The sequence below is a fragment of the Pelecanus crispus genome, chromosome 9 (assembly GCF_030463565.1).
Source record: "Pelecanus crispus isolate bPelCri1 chromosome 9, bPelCri1.pri, whole genome shotgun sequence".
Classification (NCBI taxonomy): Eukaryota; Metazoa; Chordata; class Aves; order Pelecaniformes; family Pelecanidae; genus Pelecanus; species Pelecanus crispus.
In genome coordinates this window covers 31,549,778-31,572,605 of record NC_134651.1, presented here as the reverse complement: position 1 = coordinate 31,572,605, position 22,828 = coordinate 31,549,778, and the positions used below count along the sequence as shown (strand labels likewise).

Below are 22,828 nucleotides of genomic sequence, written 5' to 3'. Positions count from 1 at the left end.
CCTTGCCATGTGTGGCAGTGCCATGTGCTGGGCCAGGGGCTGCTGCTGGCACTGCAGGTACCAGTCCCTGGGTACCACTACCTGGGTACCAGCTGCTGGGTGCCAGCCACTGGGTATGAGTGCCTGGGTGCCAGCCCTCTTGGGAGTCAAAGCAAGCGCTTCATAACCAGCATCAAGTGCCTTCCACCAGTTCCACCAGCAGCCCCATCCCCATCGCACTGCCGCCGGGGGGGGGTCCTCCAGCCTATCTCCTTGGCATATCTCCAGTGCGAGACGGCCGCAGGCTCCCAGTAATCTGGGTTAATAAACAGGGAGCAGTGCTAGCAGCAGGATTGCCCCTCGTCCTGCTCTGCCTGGGGTCAGGGGGTGCCTGTGCTGCCGGTGCCTGCCTGTAACCAGGAGCCAGCATCGGGCAGGCTGATCCCAACAGAGCCTGACGTGATGGCAGCATCAGGATCAGGGAAGCTCCTGGTGCTGAGGCGGGAGGGATGGAAGGGGGAAATGCCTGGAACTGATCCTGATAGCACGATTGTGAAGGGCAGTGTGAGAGGAAAGCCCTTAAGATAGAAAAAATATCAAATGCGCTCCATTGTGGAGCAGATGGGCCTGATAGCCAGAGCTGCAATTAGCTCACCAGTGGCACACCCAGAGCTCCGGGGCCTCTCTGTCTGCACAGGGCTCCGGGAAGGACATGCTCCCTCCGATGCACAGCCTTTCTCTGCAGGGTGAGGAAGAGAGGGACAGTGGGAGTGTCAGGGAGCTGGGGGAGCCTCAGCTTCACCCACTGAGCATTCTGCAGGGCACCCCATGGAGCCGTAAGGCTCTGCCACTGGGACCACACGGCACAGAGGGGTGAGAGGGGATGGCCGAGCCCTCGTACAGCCCTCCTGCTGCACGATGGCACCAGCGTCCCCGGGGCTTGACCTCCGTCCTGCGGACAAGGGGCTGCTGCAGCCCCGGGCAGGCTGCCATCCCCGCCTGCACCCCCAGCCTTGGCTAATGCCACGGCAGTTGCCCCCATCGTCAAAAGCAATGCCGGCTCCCTGCCCGTGCCGAGACCCTGCGGCACCGGGTAGTTCCCAGGTGGGGAAACCCTGGGGCTGATGCGGCCCCAACATTTGGAGATGTGGACCTCACCGAGCATCCCCCGAGCTGTGCGGGGGGGCTCTGCCCTTCGCCGCACACGGGGTGAGCGGGAGCAGAGTGGTGCGAGACCCCGCAGTGGGGTCCCTGGCCTGCCGGGGCCGGCCCGGCCCTCTCCTCCCCGCGGCCCGAGGGGAAGGGTGCGGGCGGGCCGCAGCACACCGTCCATCGCACCTTCCCCCCGGGGCGCCCCCCCTCGCTCCCCCCGGGGGGGATCAAGTTCACGCCCGACCCACCGGTGCGGGGCCAATGGGGCCGGGGCCCATTTCCATACGGCCCGGCCCGGCCCGGCCCGGCCCCGCCGCCCTCAGAGGCCCCGGCGGCGCCGCAGCAGGGAGGCAGCGGCCGGCGGGCGGCCGGGCCGAGCCCCGCAGCCCCCGCATGGAGCCCTAGGGCGGCGGGCAGCATGTTCAGCCCGGACGGGGGGCTGCCGGCCGCCCCCTTCGGCCTCCTGCCCGACGCCGGCCCGCCCTTCTCCCGCGGCGGCTTCGACGGGGCGGCCGCGCAGCCGCTCTTCTTCCCCTTCGCCGCCGAGCCTGAGGCCGCCCGCGACCCGCCGCCGGCCCGCGCCTGGCTGCCCCCGCCCGCCGGGCCGCCCGCCAAGGCGGAGGCGCGCCCGGGCCGACCCTGCCGCCAGCCCTCGCCCGAGCCCCGCGCCGCGGCCTGCTGCGGCCCGGCCTGGCCCGCCCCGCCCTGGGCCGGGCCCGCGCCCCCCGGCGCCGCCAACGCCGCCCTGCCCGGCCCGCCCTTCCCCGGCCCCGCCGCCGCCGCCTTCCCAGGCCCCCAGCTCTGCCCCGCCACCCTGCAGCCGGGCTCCGGCGGCCTCTCCGGGCTGGGCAGCAGCGGCAGCTCCAGCGGCGCCGCCAGCGAGGGCGGACACTCCAGCGACAGCGGCGACGAGGTGAGACCCGACGGGACGGGGACGGGCTCTCCTGGCCCGCTGCTCTCCGCCCGGCAAACGGGCTGCCCCGGCACCGCTCAGAGGTACCACGCTCCCCTCCGTGCCCCGTTGCCGCTGCGGAGGCAGGGAGCAGAGCCTGGGCTCGCTGCCGTGCCGCCCCGTCGGGGTAGGGAGCCGCCTGGCCACGCCCGGGCATCTCCGGCCCGGACAGGGGCAAGCGGGGACCCCGCCGGTGCCGTCCTGTCTGTCCCCTCCGCCGGGTGCGGCCGGGAGAAGCCCTAAAGCAGCCCAATGGGTCCCAGTGCTGGGCTTGTCCCGACTGGGTCAGCCTCTCCGCGGGGGGAGAGCCTCGGGGAGGCTGCCCAAAGCAGGTGAGAAGGGTGGTTTTGGGGACGCGAGGGGCAGCTTTCACTTGTGCTGCCCGTCCCTTATACGCGATGCTGGACGGACGTGCCTTGTACACGATGCTGAAGCCCGGCTCAGGCGGGGTGCTTAGGGCAGCGCAGCGCGGTCCCCCTGGGCTCTGCCCCGCCGCAGCCCGGCTCCTGACAGCCCGCTGCGGTTCTCGGCCATGCGGGGACGGCGGCTGCTTCCCCGGCCGCTCCTCCGGGGCCTCCGCGGGCACCGACGGCTGCCGGGGCGCGGGCAGAGCCGGGCCGGCGGCGGGGGAGACCTTGGGGGGTGGCAGTCGTAGTTATCAGCATGGCTGGCAGCTGTATTTTGGTTTGGGTTTTAATATTTTTAAATCTTGGCGTAATATAAGCCCGCCCCTCCCAGGTAAGCACGCCTCGGGGCTAGCAGCGGCAGATGATGCCGGGGTTTGTTGCAAGGTTCCTGCGAGCTGTTGCAGGTGTGTTGGTTGGGTTTGCGTGGAGCTGCTGCCGGGTACGTGCCGCGGGGATTCAGGAGCTCCCACGCACACCACGATGCAAGCGTGGAGGGATGCGTATCCCCAGGATCGCAGCCCGCTGCGCTGGGTGGGTGTTACGAGGAATGTTTTTTCCCGGCTGAGGGAAGTTGAGCTTTGTCCTGTGGCAGGGATGCTCCGGGATTTCTGCTGCCGATGTACGCCAGGAATTAAAAGCCGAGGCTTGGTGGCGGGAGGGATGTCTGTAAAATCCGAAATTGCGCTGCAAAATGTGGAAATTGGGTAAAAGGTTGCAAAATGCCCCCTCAGCAGTTGAAGGCTGCGCTGCAGGGAGGAAGGGAAGCACCTGGGTAAGCATTTTTCCAGAAGGGAAGAGCCTGGTTGTGGCAAAGAGGTGTTTGAATCTCACTCGAGTCATAGGTGCTTTCATTGTTCGCTTCATCTGAGCCATTTCACGGGCCCAGGGCGCAGGTGGGAGAGGGGCTAGTGAGGGGCTGCCCCATGCCTGAGAGCCATGGGGAGGTGGGTGCCTACACCCCGGGATAGATGAGCCCATGTGGACGTGTTGTGTGATGCATGGGAGTGGGGCAATGTTGGGGCCATCAGCAAATGTGTCCATCATTGCTGCCTCTGGTCAGGCCACGAGGGTCTGAGCCTGGAGGCAGACAGGACATGGCCAGGGCATGCTGGGGCAGAGCAGGAGCTCTGGGTGCTCTTGGGACCTGCTTTCTGTCCCCAGGTCCTTGTGCCACCCTGGGCCTCTGCCATGCCAGCGTGGTGTGAGCTGGGCGATGTGCTGTGGTCGGGGGGGGTGTCCAGAGGGTCCTGCGTGGGACATGGTGGGGTGGAGGCACTTTGGGGTCCCTGGGCAGAGCCCCTTGTTCAGGGGTTGGGGAAAACCCTTCTGCCACCCACCCTATCGCCCCAGGGACCCCATCGCCTGATGGCAGTCACTGGTGGGTGTTGTCGCTGCCGAGGGCTCAGCCGAGCCCTCTCCTGTCCCCATCCCTGTCCCACGCTGACCCCGACACACCAACAGACCCCACTCTTGGCAGCCCCTGGGCACGAGTTGTCCCCTCTCAGTTTATCTCTGCCCCTGCCAGGATGCGCCAACCTCGGAAGAGCTGGAGCAGTTCGCCAAGGACCTCAAGCACAAGCGCATCATGCTGGGCTTCACCCAGGCTGACGTGGGGCTGGCTCTGGGTACCCTCTACGGTAAGGGTCCTCATCTTCCCCCACACCCGGGGGGAAGGGAGAAGCCTGGGAGGGGGATGGAGCACCTGGGCAATGGAGATTTTTTCTCCTTAATGACCTGCAAAGGCAGAGTTGAGCACCAGCCCCAGGGCTCCTGAGCCCTGGTTAAGTACTTGCTCAAGCTGGAAGGGTTTGATAACAAGGAACTGGTTTAAAATAGCTACAGCTGCTTATTGAAGAGTGTTAAATCCCTGCTGCTTCAGCAAGGAGAATGCCTTTCCTGATCCCCCATCCCCAGGGACCGGGGATGCTGGAGGGGGGAATCCTGGGGGGCTACTGGAGGTGGGAGATCCCCTGGTGCCAGGGCAGAAGTGATGCGTGACACCTTGCCTGCCCCCGCAGGGAAGATGTTCAGTCAGACAACCATCTGCCGCTTTGAAGCGCTGCAGCTCAGCTTCAAGAACATGTGCAAGCTGAAGCCGCTGCTGCAGCGTTGGCTTAATGAGGCAGAGAACACGGACAACATGCAAGAGGTATGGGGCTGGGGAGGGCCAGGAGTTGGGGGTACCGTACACCAATGAGCCCTCAAGCTGCAGCTTCTCCCTTTTACACGTGCTTTTTGGGAGAGAGGAGCGGAGCAGCAGGCGTCCCATGCCATAGCAGCATCTCACTGCCATGGCTTCAGTCCGCCTGTGCAGGGAACCACTAGGTACTACCTTCTGCCAGGCCAGGCAGAGATCAAATCTCCCCACAGACACCTTGTGATGACTGTGGCAGCTCCCATCGCAGAGCAGCCAGGTCCTGCTGGAATCTCAGATAAGCTGGAGGTGCAGCTTGCTGCTCCCTGGGGAGCCTGGAGGGATGTAAGAAGACATGTCCACCCACCCTGCACCAGCTACAGGCAGTGCTGGGACACTGCAGATGGCCCCAGTTGCAGTGGGGTGACACTCAGTGGACAGTCACTGGGAGAAAGCCTGTCCCATCCCTCCCAGACCTTTGCAGCCAGCTGCATGTGTGTCCAGAGCCTGGTGAGGACACTGCTAGCTAGCCCTGTGACCAAGCATGTGGCCTCTTTCTCATTTCCAGATGTGCAATGCGGAGCAAGTTTTGGCCCAAGCCCGGAAGAGAAAACGCAGGACCAGTATTGAGACCAACGTGAAGGGGACGCTGGAGAGCTTCTTCCGCAAGTGTGTGAAGCCCAGCCCCCAGGAGATCTCCCAGATCGCTGAGGACCTCAACCTGGACAAAGATGTAGGTTGGGAGGGTTTGCAGGGTGGGTGTCCAAATGGCTGTGGTTCCTGAGCACCCACATCAGGACGGTTCGATACTGGAAGCTGTTGGGAGAGTGGCCGGGGCTGGTAACCACCATCAGCCTGTCTGAGCCCAGCCCCAGGAGGAGCTGTGGCAGGGAGGGTGCTGTGCTGACGGGTTGGGGTGCTGTGGAGATGCTACAAGCAGAAGGGTCTCCTTGTCACACACACAGTGCCTGTGCTCATCCCTCACACTTCCCTGTCTCCCCTCCCTTGCAGGTGGTCCGGGTCTGGTTCTGCAACCGGCGTCAGAAAGGCAAACGGCTGCTGCTGCCCTTTGGCAATGAGGCAGAGGGGGTGATGTACGACATGAACCAGTCCCTGGTGCCCACTGGCCTGCCGATCCCGGTCACGTCCCAGGGCTACAGCCTGGCGCCCTCCCCTCCCGTCTACATGCCGCCCTTCCACAAAACCGAGATGTTCCCTCAAGCGCTGCAACCTGGGCTCTCCATGAGCAACAGCAGCCACTGAACCAGGGGCTGCGGGGACCGGCGACAGTGCCGCCCCAACACTGCAGCTGGGCTGGCTCTCTAGGGGCAGCTTCCCACTCCTTCGCCCTGAGAAGACACGGGCATGGCCCCACTCCCAGGGCCTGCCTGGGCACTCGCTGGGCTGCCTTAGGGCTTTTGGGGTGCAAGGGGCAGGTGGTTGCTCCCAGCCCTTCCCAGTTATGTGAGTTTACTGGTCCCAGCAGCATAAGCCCCCCTCCGACCTCTCCTGGGGGGGCAGCTGCTCCTGCCCCACTGAACCCCACCAAAGCCATGCATGCCCGGGGCACTGAGCGGAGCTGCCTGCGCCCAGCCCCAGCCCAGCCGAGCCACTCTCCTGCAAGACCCAGAAAAAAGTATTTTTTAGATTTTTTTGAGGGGTGGGTGGGGGGAGGAGGGTGGGTTTATTATTTTTTTTTAATGGTTTTTGGTTGTAGTTTTTAAAAAGCAAAAATCTTTGTAGTGATTACTAGTTTCCCAGGTGCCCCCTCCCTGTCAGTAGAGTGGGGCTGGGGCACTGGGCCCAGGGCTGGGGTCCCCAGCGGCTCTGCCCACCCTCCTGGGCATGCGGGGTGAGATAAGGGCTGGAGCATGGGGCTGGAGGTGAGTCCTCGCAGTCCCAGCCGCCCCTCGCCCTGCAGCACAGGAGAGCTTTGCCTGTCTGTGGGCAGGCTGGCAGGGCTTGTTTTGGGGGGGATGGTGGGGGTCCTCCCTGGCCCTTGTGCCCAGCATCACCCCGGGTCCCCTGTGCCCTCTCCGCTCTCCAGCCATTGTCCCTCTGCCCCAGCCCGGGTGCCCAGGGACCATCTTTCCCTGGGGGGTCCCAGCCCATGGGGGCTGACACCGTCCTGTCCATGCTGCTAGCACCCCCGTGCCTTTGAGCCTGCTGTAGTTGGTGATGATTTTTGTATTTTTTTTTCTTAATCATATTCCCTCTGGCAATGAAATAAATCTCACTTCTTTGGGGCATGAGAGTGAGTTATGCCTTTCTTTGCCTCCCTTGCCATCCCTGCTCCTGCATGGTGCCAGGCAGCCTGGCGGTGTGGGTTTGGCTGCATGCAGGGGCACGGTGGGGCTGGACCTGTGCACCCAAATAGGGCTGACCTGTCCCCATTGTGCCAGCATTGTGCCAGCAACGCCTGGCTCTTGGCTGCCTGCAGCCTAGCCCACCGCCAGGACTGATGGCAGCTTGGCACTGGAGAGACACCAGCTTGTCGGGGCTGTGCCCCCCAAAGCAGAGGTGGTCAGGAGTGTGGCAAGGGTCACCTTCCACCCTGTTTGAGCTGCTGTTTCTCCATAGCTGCTTTCGGGAAAGGTGGAAGCACAGCAGGATCTCACCTGAAGGCTGCTCCCATGGATGCTGTGGACAGGGAAGGACTGGGCAGGGATGTAGTGGGAGCTGCAGAGCTCCCAGCCCTGGGGTGGGCAGGGAAGAGGTACAGGAAGTCTGGGCTGTCCTCGCCGCAGGGCTGCCAGCACGGCACCAGTGGGCAAGGGATGCTCCCATGTGTGTGGTCCAGCCGAAGCAGCCTTGCAGTGGCTGTGCCAGGTGGTGCCAGCCCAGCCAGGCAGGTCCAGGTGGCCACCAGGGGCTGAGCTGGTGGGGATCAGGGGTGCCAGCCCAGCCAGGAGAAGCAAGTGTCTGGGGGGTGACACCCTCCCTTTTCATCACCATGGCTTCAGCAGCTTGGTTTGCCACCAGCCTGTGCCCCTGAGGGATTTTTCCCTGAGCAGAAGCAATGAAATGAACCAAGCCTGTAGGGAAACTTCTGAAAAACCCCCTTTTCAGCTCGGCTGCCAGTTAAACGATGGGTTTGTTCCAGGACCGGCCTGCAGCCGTTCTCCCGCAGGCCAGGCAGGAGCGGGGTCACTGCAGGCAGCTGCTCACATGGCACCTCGGCACCCTGCAAAGGGCTGGGGTGTACCCTGGGCTGGGTGCCAGCCCCATGGGGCGGGATCCCCTTGGCTCAGCCTGTGTCCCCACTTGCTCCCCAGTGCCTGGGTGCCCAGGGCCATGTCCGTGCCTGCCCACAGTGTGGGGGCACGGCACCCACTGGAAACTGCCCCCTTGCTGCTGCTGTCCTTTGCTGCCTGGCACTTTGGGGGTGGGTGGGATGGGTGTGCTGGAAGCTGGCAATTGGCAGGGTCAGTAGCAGAAATCCTGGGAAGGATGTCACCTCCCTGAGGTTTGCTTCTCTCCACATTTGCACTGTCTGACTTTCCAATCCAGCAAAAGGCCAGCCAGGCAGGAGCTCCAGCCCCCGATGGGGCCCCCAAATTCTGATGCCCCAGAGCCCTGCCCGCTGGTGCTCAGAGCCCCTCCTGCTCCATTTTTGGTTGACCCAGAAGACAAAACAAGGCAGAAATCGGAAGCCACAGAAATCAGAAGAGTGTGGCGTGCCCATCAAACTGCAACCCGGGGAGAGCTGGGCTGGGCTGGGTGAGTGGCTGCTGGGGCCGGGCATGCAGGACAGCACCAGCATGGGGCAGGAATGTCCTCTCTGCTGAGCGGTTGTCACCGCACACCTGAGCCCTGCTGTACCCTGGGCATGGGGAGCAGGTTCTGGAGGGCAGCCAGCAGCTTGGGGGGTGGCAAGGGTGGGGTTGGGCGACTTTGGGGCTGCAGTGAAGGAAACTGGGGGAAACCTGTGACAAAATCAGTTCTTTACATCAGGCGCTGATGGCACCGAGCTGAGGGGCACAGAGGAAGGCATGGAGGAAGGCACGGATGGAGCAGTCGTGTCGCACCCCCTGGTCCTGTCACCCAACCCTGACATCTACCACTGATCCCTGATGAGTGCTTCCCCTTAGGGTGTCTGGGCATTGTGTGTGCCCAGGGTGCAGGATGCATGCACTGCAGGGTGCCCATGGAGCAGGGTGCCCATGGTGCAGGGTGCCCACGGTGCAGGGTGCTTTCCATGCAGGGTGCTTTCTGTGCAGGGTGCCCACAGTGCAGGGTGTGTTGCGTGGTGCAGGGTGCCCACAGTGCGTTGTGTGCGTGGCACGGGGTCCAGCACTGCAGAGTGCTGGTAGTGCGGGTGCCTGTGGTGCACGGTGCATGCGTGGTGCAGGGTACACAGGGGCTTAGCAGCGCCAAAGGCATGTGGAGCAGGCTGCCAGTGCCACAGAGTGCCCATGGGACTGGCTTTGCTCTGGGCTTGCTGCAAGGCTCCGGACGCCACCACCTCGCTGGCTTCCTGCCGCTGCAGCAGGGCAGGCGTGCCGGCAGGGGAGCAAGAAACCACAGCATCCCTCTCTGACTTGGCCTGGCACTGAGCAGGCTGAGATTGCTCTTGAGAGTATCCGGTGTCCTGCCAGTCCTCGCCAGCATGGTGACACCCACAGCTTGAGAGTGGGGGTGGGTGCGGGAAATGGGTGCTGCTGGGCTGTGTCAGGAAGTGGTGGAGCAGAGGCTGTGCTCTCCGTCCCTGCCACCACGGGGTGCGGGGCCCCCCTGGGCTGCCCCAAGTTCAGCTCCTCCCCCCATACAGAAATGTCACCATGGGGCCTCTGCCACCAGGGCTTCACCACTCAGCAGAAGGTGCTGGAGGGCGCACAGAGCAATCGCAGGGTTGGGGAGCCCTGAGCCCCCCACCAGACCTGTGCCCTGCTCAGCCCCTGTGCCACAGGTAGAGCCTCTGCAACACTGTCATTTATTTCCAAAGCAGCCTCTTGTCCTGCCAGCACCCTGGTGAGGTAGGTCAGTGTCAGGTCTGGGGCGGGGGGGGGGGGTAATCCCATTTTACAAGAAATTAAGTCACGCAGAGTTGCTCAAGGTCTCTGTGTGGCAACAGCTGGGACAGTAGGAGAGGTTGGGGCTCCCACGTCCCTCCCTGCCCCACATCCTGGTCTGTAGCAGGGTGCCCCACGGTCCCCCCACCCCAGTATCCTCTGCCCAGATGCATCCCTGATGCACACACCAGCCCCACACTAGGTGTTGAACCAGCTCTCCAGGTTGGGATAGACACGGCCACGGGGCAGGCTGGGGTAGGCAGTGCAGATGGTGCAGATGCGCTCCCTCCAGTCAGTGTAGAGCTTCACACTGTACCTCTTCTGCCAGGTGAAGAACTGCTGGTAGTGGCTAGAGTTCATGGTCTTCAGGAAGGTGGCCAGCTCCGCCAGGGAACCAAAGTCATCGATGTGAATGAAGGAGTCTGCAGGAACAAACTGCTCATAGTTGGCCCGGGGAGGCCCCAGCACCACAGGCACAGTGCCAGCCATCAGCGAGTTCTTCCAGAGCTTCTCAGTGATGTAGTCCCGGTGGATGGAGTTCTCAAAGGCCAGGTAGAACTTGGACTTGGATGTCGTTGGCAAGAGGCAGTTCTTGCAAAGTGGCTTTTTGTTTGCTTTCCCATATATGTTCACGTGGAGGTACCTGGAGAGGTTTTTGTAGATTTCAGCTCTTTTCTGAGTCCTGTGGTAGTTGCTGATAACCCAGGACACCAAGTTGGTCTTCATGGGGATGTTCACGGTGGCCGACGGGTTGGGCACAAGCTTGCCGTAGGGGATGAAGATGTCCGAGTCCCGTCTGTAGGTCATCACCCAGTTGAAGGTCTGGTTCCATCCCGCTAGAGCTTTAGTGTTGGAGGGGGACTCCAGGGAAACCCACACCCAGTTCTGCCCCGGTGGCCTCTCCTTGGGCAGCCTGTCCCTGCCAGGCTGGAGCCTGGCGTGGGGGAACACCACCACATCCGCCCGGCCCAGGAGTTGACGCTCCATGGTGAGCCAACAGCCCGCAATGCCATACAGCTCATGGCAAACATCCCCGCTGATGTTGGGGACCTGCTTCGAGGGCCATTCCCACACCAGGACCACCAGGGGCTCAGTGTGCTTGGGGGCTTCTCTGGAGATCTCAGAGGGATTGAGGAAGCACCTCAGGTTCCAGAGGGTGGTTACAAACACACTGGCGGTGACCACCACCTTCACGCCAGGCCGGCCCCATGGTAGCCATGGCAGCAGCGATGCCCGGGGCATGCTGCCGGGCTGGCTGTCACCTTCTCGGGTAACAGAGCTGACACCTGGGAGAGAGGAGAGGCCACTGAGGGTTGTCAGATTGGCTTGCCAAGGGGTGTTAGGGAGGCACTGGGGCCGGAGGGTCTGGAGAAAGGGCTTCTTCATGAAACCTGAGCCCTAGCATCATCTCTGGTCCTTCCGCTGGCCCCTGGCTCCCCCATGCACCTGGTGTCACCCTGGAGCGGCTTTTGTGTCACCCTCCCATGGTCCCTGGTGTCCCCATCTCTGGGACGAGCAGGGATGATGCCAAAGCGGGGCACAGAGATGATGGGCAGCAGCCACCTGTCCCCCCTGCCCCAACTTCCTGGCACCACTCCCCATTACATGCACAAAGGATGCGGTCCTTGGTACTTGCTCCGTGCCTCAGTTTCCCCACCTGACAAACAGCCACAGTCCCACTTCACCCTTCTTGCTTTGCCCTGGGCAGGTTGAGCCTGAAATACAGCCAGCCTTGCTACAGCTAGGCTCAGCAGAAAGGTGCCTGGGGGTTTGCAGGATGGAGCCCTGCACCAAAGGGTGAGGGGGGATACCCTGGGTCCTGCCTGAATAACCCCACAGTGAGGCCCCAGCTGTGAACTGGGGTGTCCCTGGGAGTGACTGGGAAGTCCAAAACCCTGCTCAGGGGCAGACCAGTGTGTCCTGCCCGAGAAGTGCCCCCTCACCCCAGCACCCTCCTGCAGCGATGGCAGGGCTTTCCCCAGGTTTGGGGTCCTCTCCTGGGCTTGGGGTGCTCTCCTCAGCCACCTAGGGCACAGGGAGCCTCAGCACTCTGGGAGCTCACAGCCTTGGTGTCCCAAACACTCGTATTTTATTTTTGGGTGGTCACAGATAGCCAGTGACCTGCAGGCAGGGCAGGGAGGGCAGCGCAGGCAGGGGACTATTTGGGGCTGCCGCTGGTGGGCCTCAGACCACACGTGCATGGAAACCCTGGCCGCAAGATACTTGCCCCGCCACGGTGCCCATCTGCCTGCCTCAGGCCTCCGCTGGCCATGCTGCGCCTTAACTGGCAGCACTGATGGGAAGGGAGAGCAGCAGCAGGGGCGGCGAGGGGTACGCTCAGCCAGGGTGAGGACCAGCTGCCAGCTTAAGCCCACCCAGGAGTGCCAGGGGCAGGGCTCAGCACCCATGGGCTGCCCACAGCGTTCAGCACCAAAGGCGGTTTTCCTTCTGAGGTAATCTCTGAAAACACGTTGGCTGCCTGAGCCCTGCTGCCAGCCAGGACTGTGCTGGTTCCTCCATGATTTTGGAGCCTCCTGGAAAGCAGTGCCCTGCTTTCCCACCCCAGCTGCTGCAAAAAATCCCTTCCCTGCCTTGGCCCACTCCATCTGTCCTGCTAAAATACACAAACTAAGTTTAGGCTCCAGAAAAACCTGGCATCAGAAGCAGGGAGGGTTGGGAAAGCTTTGCTGGTTCCCTGCACCACACGACAGTGCTTCAGGTCCCTCTGCCCTCCGGTCCCCGGCAGTGGGGATGCTGCCCCTGTTTTGAGGATGCTCTGGGAGGGGACACCGCGCTTTGGCAATGCCAGGAGCAGACCTGTTTCTCAGCCCCTCTCCCCACGGTGGGCAGTGGTGCTGAGCTCAGACTTACCAGGGAAGGGCCGGCGGGGCGGCGTGCAAGGTGCCTGTGTGTGTCTGCCAGGGCAGCTGCCAGCACTGGGCTGGGACACTTGAGGGCTTCCTCTTTTCTGCGGTTTTGCCTCGTCCCGGCCCCACAGTGGGTCCTTCCTGCCGCGTGCGGTGGCTGGCACAGCCGGCTCCCAGCACTTCCCCCGTGCCGTGTGGGCAATGATGTGACCCACGGCTGGGTGCATGCCCCAGCAGTAGGTGCATGCCCATGGCTGGGTGGGTACCCTGTGACTGGGTGGGTGCCCCACGGCTGGGTGGGTGCCCCGTGGCTGGGTGGGTGCCTCGTGGCTCGTGCATGTCCCATATCTGAGCGGGTGTTCCACGGCTGGGTGCATGCCCCATAGCAAGGTGGGTGCCCTGTGGCTGAGTGTGGGCCCCATGGCTGTGTGAGTGTCCCATGGCTGGGCAGATGCTACATGGCTGAGCACGTGCCTCATAGAGGTGGGTGCCTCGTGGCTGGGTAGGTGACCGTGGCTGGTGCATGCCCTGTGACTCCCCCATGGCTGGGTGCTGCACATGGCTGGGTGAGTGCCCTCCGGCTGGGTGCATGCTCCATGCCAGGGTGGGAGACTGTTGCCCAGTGCATGCCCCATGGCAGGTGCTGCCCCATGGCAGTGCCCTGGCACCCCCGAGAAAGGCTCCTGGTGCAGGTGCTGCTCACAGTTCTGTGCCTGCACATCCTGCCCCATCCCTGTGTGCTTCCCCCACCAACTTCTGGCCAGACTGCGGCTCTTGGAGAAGGCGCATGTGTCCCCATGTGGGATTTCAGTCCCCCAAAGGGGTTTCCCAGGTGCCAGGTTTGAAACCGAGCCCAAATTGTGGCTCCTTTCTGCCAAGTGCCTCTTCTGTCCCAGCTGCCAGCCAGAGCCTCGATGCCCTGGCTGGGCTGCAGTTTTCCAAGGTACTTGTCCCTGGTTTGCCTACTGTGCAGGGGGTAAAGCTGCCCGGCAGGGCTGTGCTGAGCCCATGGGGCAGCTCTGCTAGCTGGCAGCTTTGTGCCAAACCACACCTCACAAACACTCTTTTGCTGAAACCCCTAATACTTTTTTATTTTCCCCCCTTGAAAGCAGGACTGTCAGGTCCAGCTGTACATCCCTGGCACACACAGCTCCCTCTGAAATCACCCAGCAGCAGCCAAACAGTGAGATGTTAATTTGGCTCAGACTGGAACCAGGTGCTTCCTTGGTGTTTGCTGACACTCATGGGAGAGCTGGTGGGGATGGAGGGGGGCATCAGCCCCAGAGCCTCAGCCTGGCACTGCCACCCAGCGTCGTGGGTGATTCCCTCTTGGTGGGTGCTGGGAAGGAGCCGGCGCCTTGCTTGGGAGCGTGTGCTGGGGGTTCGAATGCCCTGCCTGCGCTGGGCTGGGTGCAGGCAGGGCCCTGCTCTCAGCCTCGCCAAGGTGCCTCCTGTCTGCCACCCACAGCCTGGTTGAAAACAGGATGCCAGCCTGACTTTGGCTCCCACTGACTCATCTTGAAACTGTCAGCTAAAGTGGCATCAGCAGCTCCTTGGTGCTGCCAAGCCCTGGGCACATGCCCTGACCAGGATGCTTTCTGCTAAAAGGGGAAGTGGGCACATGTGTGCCATGGCAGCATCTACATGGAGAGCTGCCTCCTGTGCCTGGGCTGTGGACCTGCCCCTGCCCCAGTCTGGCGATGCACCTGATTGTCTTCTTTGCTGGCATTGCTGTCTGGGCACCATCTCCCCCAGAGCCCTGGCAGGGGTAGAGAGATAGGGAAACTGAGACAGCAGCAGGGAGGGGAGCTCCGAGGTGTGCAGTGCTGTCCGTGGAACTGGCAGGGGCACACACAGAACTGGGAGCGGGCCCCAAACAGCTTCCTGGGGGTCCTCGGGCTGCTCGAGCACCCCTGAGGTCTGCACCCTCCACTGCACCCTTGCTCCCCACCGGCTGCTCAGATCCTGGGAGCAAGGATGGCCACAGTGTTGGCAGCGAGGTGAGGGGCTGGGGAGGAGCTGGGCACAACACCACGCCACTGCACTGGGGTGTAGCAGGGCTCTGCGGTTTCAGTGCCGCCCTGGGAGCCCTCAGAGACCAACTGCAGTTCTGGGCTGGGTGTTTTTTCCTCCCCTGTCATGTCCCCTGTTTCCTGTTATCTTTTCTCACCCCCTTTATGCATTTCTTCCCCTGCGTGATTGAGAGCCCAGATACCAGGCACTGCACAGCCCATGGGACGCCATTCCCAGCCTGGTCTGCCCCAACCCTGCCAGCTGCAGACAGCACTCCCTGGCCAGCTGGAGCTGCCAGCATTGTCCCCACTGCTGTCCCTGTCCCCCCCGCACAGCACTGGGGACTGGGGCCACGCAGGACAGGGCTGTTCCCCTCCATGGAGGACAGCAGCAGCCACGACCTTTCCACAGGGGATTCAGGATGGGTGGCAGAGCAGGAGGGAGCTTTTCCATGGCACTTTAGCCGTCACCCCCAGGTACTGTCCCAGGACACCCCAGCAGCAGGGACAATGCGCTGGGGGGGTACTTGCAGCTGATGGGTCCAGGTACCCTGGCCCCTGTGGCCCAGGGACGTGGCAGCGCAGTGCCGGAGTCTCAAAGCTGGGCTGGGAACCAGGGCCAGCTCTGCCTGGGTGGGGCTGGGCAGAAGCCCCCAGTGCCCTGGGCCAGGCCATGCGAGAGATGGCACCAGCACAGGGCAGGGAGCTTTGTGTGGGTGGGTGCTGCCCTCTGCAGATGACCCCACACAGAGGAGCTTGGCTGCCCCACAAGGCAGTCCCCTGAGAGGTGCTCAGGGCCCCAAGTCCATGGAGGAGATGGGCCACTGGGTCCTCAGGGCTGTGCGGCTCCATGGCATGCTGCTGGGTCTGTCTCTTGCTGGCCCCCTCATGCGGTTTCATGGTCATGCCAAACAGAAGAGGAGCTGCGAAGCTCACCAAGACCCATGTCAGCCATGGGCCCACTCATGACCCTCTCCACTGCACCCCTCTGAGCTGGGGACCCACTCTGCTGCAGGGCAGTTTTTTGAGGTGTTTCTAGTGTGGGCTGGGGACAACCCACATGCAATCCCTTGGGAGGACCCAAGGGTGCATGCATTCCTCCTTCCCCAGGGCCCAAGTAAAAGCCACCACTGGAGCGAGGTCCAGGGCTGGATAGACCGTTGGCTGAACCCCCACAGCCCGGCTTACCTTGACACCACATCTCTTGAGTATTTCAAAGCCAGAGAAATGCCAGCAAACCTCGGGGTCACCCTGGTGCAGCAGCCCCCGGGTTACTCGTGCTGGCAGAGCGCAGGTGGAAAGGCACTGAGCCAGTCCTGGCCACCCCCTGCCCAGCTCTTCTCCATGCCAGGCAGCTCCGCTGCCCACATGGTGGCCCGCACACCCTTCAGCCTTTCCAAAACAGCCACCCTCCCCAGGGCACAGAGCCAGGGCAACGAGGTGCCTCTCCACCACTGTGTCCCCCCTGGGCATCCCTTGTCCTCCCTCACCTTGGCACAATGTTTCGTCCAGAAGTTTTTTGAATAATGGTGCTTTGTGGCAGGACAAGGGGAGCTTTTGTTAGTGCCCAGGCAGCTGTCACAGAGCCTGCCCGAAACACAGTCACCCTTAGCAACACCACTTGGGGCTGGGGCAGCCAAATGAATTATTCACAGCTCCCGGCTGCACTTGGCCCTGAAAGAAGCATGGAGCTGCAGGAGAGGAGAGGGGGCAAAGGAGAGAGGTGGCTACAGACAGCTGAGGGTGGAAGGAAGGACAGGTCATGAAATGAAGGGAACCAGAGGAATGGAAAGAGGAGTGGAAAGAGGGAGGGAGGGAGGGAGGGAGAGAAGGATGGATGGCTGGATGGAAGGAAGGAAGGCTGGCTGGATGGAAGGAAGGATGGCTTGGACGGTCACACTCTTCGCTGGGTAAAAAACTGGCTGGATGGCCAGGCCCAAAGAGTTGTGGGTGAATGGAATTAAATCCAGTTGATGACTAGTCACAAGTTGCATTCCCCAGGGACCCGTATTGGGGCCGGTTCTGTTTAATATCTTTATCAATGATCTGGATGAGGGGATTGAGTGCACCCTCAGTACATTTGCAGATGACACCAAGCTGGGTGGGAGTGTTGATCTGCTTGAGGGTAGGAAGGCTCTACAGAGGGATCTGGACAGGCTGGATTGATGGGCCAAGGCCAATTGTATGAGGTTCAACAAGGCTAATATCCGGGTCCCGTGCTTGGGTCACAACAACCCCATGCAATGCTACAGGTTTGGGGAAGAGTGGCTGGAAAGCTGCCCAGCGGAAAAAGACCTGGGGATGTTGGTCGACAGCTGGCTGAACATGAGCCAGCAGTGTGCCCAGGTGGCTAAGGCAGCCAATAGGCTTGTATCAGGAATAGCGTGGCCAGCAGGACTAGGGAAGTGATCATCCCCCTGTACTCAGCCACTGGTGAGGCCACACCTCAAATACTGTGTCCAGTTTTGGGCCCCACACTACAAGAAAGACATTGAGGTGCTGGAGCATGTCCAAAGAAGAACAACAAAGCTGGTGAAGGGTCTAGAGCACAAGTCTTATGAGGAGTGGCTGAGGGAACTGGGATTGTTTAGTCTGGAGAAGAGGGGGCTGAGGGGAGACCTTATCACTCTCTACAACTACCTGAAGGGACATTGCAGCAAGGTGGGTGTCGATCTCTTCTCCCAAGTGACATATGATAGGATGACAGCAAATGGCCTCATGTTGCACCAGAGGAGGTTTAGCTTGGATATTAGGAAAAAATTCTTCATAGAAAGGGTTGTCAAGCACTGTAACAGGCTGCCCAGGGAAGTGGTTGAGTCACCATCCCTGGAGGTATTAAAAGACAAGTAGACGTGGTACTTTGGGATATGGTTTAGTGGTGGACTTGGTAGTGTTAGGTTAACAGTTGGACTTGATGATCTTAAAGGTCTTTTCCAACCTAAACGATTCTATGATTCTCTGGCTGGATGGAAGGGAGGATGACTGGATGGAAGGAATGGTGAATGGAAGGAAGGATAGAAGGAAGGATGGCTGGAAGGAAGTGGGGACAGCAATGCCACCCTTGCATGCAGACCTCCACAGCAATGGGGTCCCCTGAAGCAAGTCTGTCCTGGAGGAGCAACGACGGGGGAGAGGCTCAGTGGGGGTGACCTCTCCATGCCTCTGGCTTGGAGAGGAGCAGGAGCAGCTCCCGGGGCAGCTCCTGGGGACCAAGGGTTTCCCGGACCAGGCACCTCTCTGGGACAGGAGCTCCGCTCCCAGGCAGGCCATACCCGGGGAAACACAGGTGCCGCAACGGGCGCCCCGCGCCGTGCCCCGGAGGCTCCGAGCCTCAGTGGCTCCGAGCCTCGGTTTCCCCGGGGAGGAGCAGGATCCACCAGCAAGTGCCCGCCTGGCGGCAAATCCCCGGGGTCCCTTGCGGGACGATGGTGCCCTCTGGGCCCGGCAAAGCCTCCCCGGGGCCGGACCGCGGGGCTCCGGCCTGCCCTGGGCCGCGGCGCGGCGGGACAGGCTGGGTTGCGGAGGCGCCCCGAAGCCCTGCCCCGGGCCGGGCCGGGCCGGGCAGTGCGGGCGGAGCAGCCGCGGCCCGGCGGTGCCTTTAAGGGGCGGTGGCGGCCCTGGGCCGGGGGCGGTGCTGCGCAAGGCCGGGCCGGGCCGGGGTTGGAGCCGGAGGCCGGCCCGCTCCCTCCCAGCCTGCTGCGGACAAAGGCGGCGGCGGCGGCCCGGTGGGGCATGGCGGTGGGCGGCGGGTGATCTGCGAAGCCGAGCGGGGGGAGCCCCTGCGGCGGGGCGGGGCGGGGCTGGGCTCGGCCCGGCCCGGCCCGGCCATGGGGTTCCTGCACCAGCTCCATCTCCTGCTCTGGAAGAACGTGACGCTGAAGCGGCGCAGCCCGGTGAGCGCGGGTCCGGCGGGCCCGGCGGAGATCCCTGGGGGGCTGGAGCTCCCCTGCAGGTCTGGGCAGCTGCAGCCGCCGCGGGGGACGAGACGAGGCCCCGAGCGGGGGCGGCTCCGCGCGGCGGCTGCATGGGCCGCAGAGGAGCCTGCGGAGCCGCAGGCCGGGGGCGCAGGCCGGGTCTCCCCTGGGTCCCCACCGCTGCCCTCTCCCCCTCTCGCTGGCCGGGCCCTGGGGACGGGCGGTGCGTGGGGTGGCGGATGCAGGCCTGGCAGTGTCTGCTCGCGTGGGGCTGCAAGGGAGCAAGAAGCCTGGGCGCCGTCTGCGTACGAACCCACGGAGCAGCCGAGGAACGCCCCACAGTGCCCGGCTGCCGGCGCGTCGGTCCCCCTGCCCCGGCCGAGCCCGATGGCTCCCCTCGTGGGGCAGCAACAGTTGGGTCTCTACTGTCCTGCTCCCACCCCGTGTCCATGGGAGCCGTCCGGGCCCTGTGGCCGCTGGAGGAGCCCAGGGCCGTGGGCTGGATGCCATCTCCCACCCAACCCTCCGCCCTGTGCAGCATCTCCCTCCCTGCCATGGCCTGCTCTTGTGTCCCAAATGTCCTGGGCACTTGCCGGCCCTGTCCCTGGTCCCCAGGGCTGCCCCTCCGGGGTGGGAGAGCTTTCCCCAAGCCCTCGGTATCCATAGGCTATAAATAGGTTTCCAGATCATATGTGGGTCAGAGCTGCCTCTCCTCTGTGGGCTGGAGAGGAGCTGCTCCTGTTTTCTGGCCATGAGGCTGAGGAACGTGGGGTTCCCGGGGGGCTGGTCCCCTCCCGGGGGTGGTAGAGGCAGCAGGGTGGCACCTTCCCTGCTGGGGTCTTGAATCCAGTGCAACTTTGCCCTGGCCTCTCCTGCCTGGCTGCTCCTGTGCAGGGCTTCCCTGCCAAATCCTGCCGGACAGGCAGGAGGGACCCCCAGCCCAGAGGGACCCCAGGCAGCGGTGCAGACAGGGGGATGGGTGTGCTGGGCGTGGAAGGAGTGGGTATTTTTAGATGGTGGGGGAGGGTAGCGAACTGCTGCTCCTGAGCTGGCAATGCTCTCTCCTCTTTCCTCTCCCAAATATCCTGCAGGCCTGATCCTGCTTGCTTTCCCTTGCCAGCAGCCCGCAAGCACCAGGCCCTGTTTCGTCCCTGTGGCCAGAGGGAGCACCAGGGACCACCTGGATGGTGGAAGGCAGGGCAGGGTGTGGGCAGGGCTGCCTAAGGCCCGTGTTGCAGGCAGGTCAGCCCCAGTGCCCTCAGGATGGGCAAGGGGGATGATGTTCTTTGGCTGAGTCATCTCTGCTCCTTAGTCTGAGCAGAGCTGCATGGCCACAGCAAGGGGCTGTGCAGCGCTGGTGTGCCATGGACCCCTGCCCACAAGTGTGAGCCAGCTGACACAGCTACTCTCTGGCACCTGCCGGCCCTTGGCAGCTGACCTGGATCTGGCCATCATGGCTGGTGGGGTCACAGACTGGGAGTGCACACATCTTTTGGGGACCTGTTTCTCCCTGACCCTCCCTAGCCTGATGGGCAGCACAGGAAGCTGCAGCTGTAGGATGAGGATGAGGAGCCCAGGCCTGGTCACCATCATGTGCGGGGACCGTCACTGGAGCGTCCTGCTTGCTGCAGACAGGGTGGCAGGGGAAGGACCAGCACCTCCTCGCCCACCCAGGAGTGCCATCTGTGGGTGCAGTGTGCTGAGGACCAGCCATGTGCTGAGGTGAGAGCTGCCCTCAGTGCCACAGGTGCTCATGGATGGATTTGGTGCAGCCCCTGGGGCAGTCATGCCCTGAGGATGTGCATGCCCTTGTGCGTGTCACCTACTTCCTTGTGCTCATGCTGCATGTAAGTCCACAGTCACCTTGCACTCCCTGTCTGTGCAGGAGACATCATCCTGCCTGTTCCTGGGGGAGCGCTGCCCTCTCCCAGCAGCCTGGGAGCAGAGCTGCTGGTGCTGGCTGTCCAGGGCAGAGTCAGGCCCTGTGCCAGAGCCCAGCCTCATCAGCCTGTGCCTTGCTCTCTGTGGGTGGGTCCCCCAGTGCAGGTCTGCCCTGGCCCCATCCAGAGCTGGATGTTTCACTGAGTGAAACCAGCCCTGTGTCCTGCTGGGCTGATCCTGCTGCAGCAGGCAGAGGCTGGGGGGCTTGGAGCAGGGAGCGGGGGGTAAGCATGAGACCCCTCCCCTGCTGGGGGTTCACCCCAGTGGGGCTAGAGTTGGGGGTTGCTGGGTCTCATGGAGAGAGTGTGGTGTGTGCCCTGCCAGCAACTGCCTGTTGGCACAGCCCTGTGCTGCGGGGTGCTGCCCTGGGGTAGGTGCCTCACCATGGTGGACTTTCCTCCTGGCAACATTCAGAGCAGCGGTCCCGGTGTTGTGGGATGCGGAGTAGACAACTCATGTTTGGCTGAGAGTGCTGGGCTGGGACTCAAGAGAGCTGGGGCCAGTCCCCTGCACTGCCCCTGAATGCTGGTGGCCCTGGGGGGGTCCCCGTTGTCCCTGGCACCAGGGGCTGTTCAGGGAGCAGCATTGCAGCAAGGTGCAGCAGTGGTTTCAGGACAGACTTTGTCCACAGGCACTTGATGAGGGCTTGGCTGGTCCACTTGAGGATGCAGCGGTGGTGGGTACAGGGAGGCTGCGTAACCAGGTGGTCTTTGTGAGAGGTGGGCTTCTGACCCACAGCGCCACGTGTCACCCGCTTCCATAATGCCCTTTGTCACCAGACAAGCTCACCTGCAGCCTGGCAAGGGTGATGGCTGGGCACTGTCCCATGGCACCTCTATTAGGTCTCATGCCCATCCTGTGGGAGCATCAGTTTTTGCCTGCTGTGGCTGAGCTGTTCTGGGGGCTGCTTTGGGGTTTGGCCATGATTGTATTCTTCCCAGGGCAGAAATTCAGGCCGGAGCCCTGGGGCGATGGGGGTCTGAGCAGAACAGCATCAGTGGCTCTTGGTGGAGGGAGGCCAGGGTTGTGGATGCCCGAGGATGGGCAGTCCCCTGAGGGTGCCTATGGGAGCCCTGGGCGGTGCATGCTGTACCATAGTCTATGTCACCTTTGCTCTGCTGGGATGGGGGGTGAGCTCAGCTGTGTGTATCTTAAGGCGTGGGCTCCCCAATGACTTTTGGTAGCTGCTTAAACCTACATTGGATGTAAAATTAACAGGTGATCTCTCAAAAGTTTGGCTGCCTTCCCCGTGGCTCTCTGTTGCCCACACATTTGGGACAGGAAGGCAACCACAGCTGGAGCTCCCAGTTCTGAAGTGCCGGTAATGGAAGTGTGCTGCTGGGTTTTGTTTGGCCTGGGAGAAGTGGTGGTGGTTTGGGGCTCTTTCAGAGGAACAGCGAGCAGGAGTTGAGGGTCTGGGTGCTGCTTCAGTGGCACAGCATGTCAGTGGGGCTCCCGTGGTGTGGGCCCTGGGGTGTGGGGAGGATGCACGTGGGGCAGGGGAGAGCTGGGCAGTGGCATGGCTGCTTTGCCTTGTGCAGGGTTCGTGCTTTCTGCTCCTTGGCCAAGAGCTGGGAAGCTCCCACTGTGCAAAGGAGTTGTCCTGGCAGGTCTGCCCCTTCCTCCCTGGCCAGTGGGAGTGGAGCTGGGGGGATCTTGATGCCTCTAAAATAAGAAAGGCTGAAATTTGGGGTATTGGGGTGGCTCACCCAGCCAGCAGGGCCCTGCTGCAGCAGTGCCTGTGCCAGGGCACAGCATCCCTGGGGGACAGGGCACCCCGTGCCTGCGGAGGTGCTGCCAAGCCCCACTGCTGGTGCTGGGTGGGGGCTGGTGCTGGATCCTGCAGCAGGAATCGATCGTGCTGGTGCTGCTCTGACTCAGGGTGCTCTTTGCCCCCTTGCTGTTTGCAGCTGGTGCTGGGGAGGCGGCGGGGGGACGTGCAGGCTTGGCAGGGTGGTGCCGGTGCGGCAGTGCCAGGCAGTGTCCCTGTGAATCCCTGCTCACAGGGTGGCCATGGGGGCATTTGTTGCAGAGTGATTGGTGGCCAAGGTGGCCCAGGGGGCAGGTGGCCATGAGCCACTGAGCCTGCAGGGCTCTGCCTTGCTCCCTGCCTGCGGGGGGAGGCTACGGGGCAGCCACTGCCTTCCTCCACACCGTGGCTGCTGGCACAATCCTGCCTGCTCTCAGGCTGAGCACCTTGTGCTGGCGGGAGGGTGGCCATGTCCCAGTGCTGTGTGCCGGTGTGGGAGCGCTGCCGTGTGGCCCTGGGACAGGGCACTGCCAATAGCGTGTCCCCCTTGGCCTGGCACGCTGGTGCCCAGCTGACAGCACCACAGGGCTGGCATGGGGGAGACCCATGCTCAGCTCTCCCTGGGCTCCCTGTTCTGGCATGGGCTCAGGAGAGGTCTTGGCAAACCCCAGTGGGGATTTCCTCCTCCTCCAGTGTCCCCAGGGTGCA

At 62.8% G+C, this 22,828-nt stretch overlaps 3 protein-coding genes across 3 annotated transcripts in view; 2 read left to right on the top strand and 1 right to left on the bottom strand.

Moving 5' to 3' along the window:
* The first annotated feature begins 1,549 nt into the window (after nt 1-1,549).
* On the top strand, nt 1,550-5,887 carry LOC104035978 (POU domain, class 5, transcription factor 3). Its single transcript, XM_075716818.1, has 5 exons — nt 1,550-2,044; nt 4,016-4,127; nt 4,509-4,639; nt 5,193-5,357; nt 5,636-5,887. The coding sequence occupies exons 1-5, from the start codon at nt 1,550-1,552 to the stop codon at nt 5,885-5,887; spliced, it is 1,155 nt and encodes a 384-aa protein (XP_075572933.1).
* A 3,919-nt stretch (nt 5,888-9,806) lies between these two features.
* FUT7 (fucosyltransferase 7) lies at nt 9,807-10,878 on the bottom strand. The gene has a single exon (XM_009489431.2). It carries the CDS (start codon nt 10,876-10,878, stop codon nt 9,835-9,837), a length of 1,044 nt encoding a protein of 347 aa, XP_009487706.2. The 3' UTR covers nt 9,807-9,834.
* Nucleotides 10,879-18,342: 7,464 nt separating this feature from the next.
* Nucleotides 18,343-22,828, top strand: part of ABCA2 (ATP binding cassette subfamily A member 2) — a 33,402-nt gene continuing 28,916 nt past the window's right edge. Inside the window, exon 1 of the mRNA XM_075716902.1 lies at nt 18,343-18,408. Coding sequence (XP_075573017.1) covers nt 18,343-18,408 — 66 coding nt within the window. The remainder of the gene's footprint in view (nt 18,409-22,828) is intronic.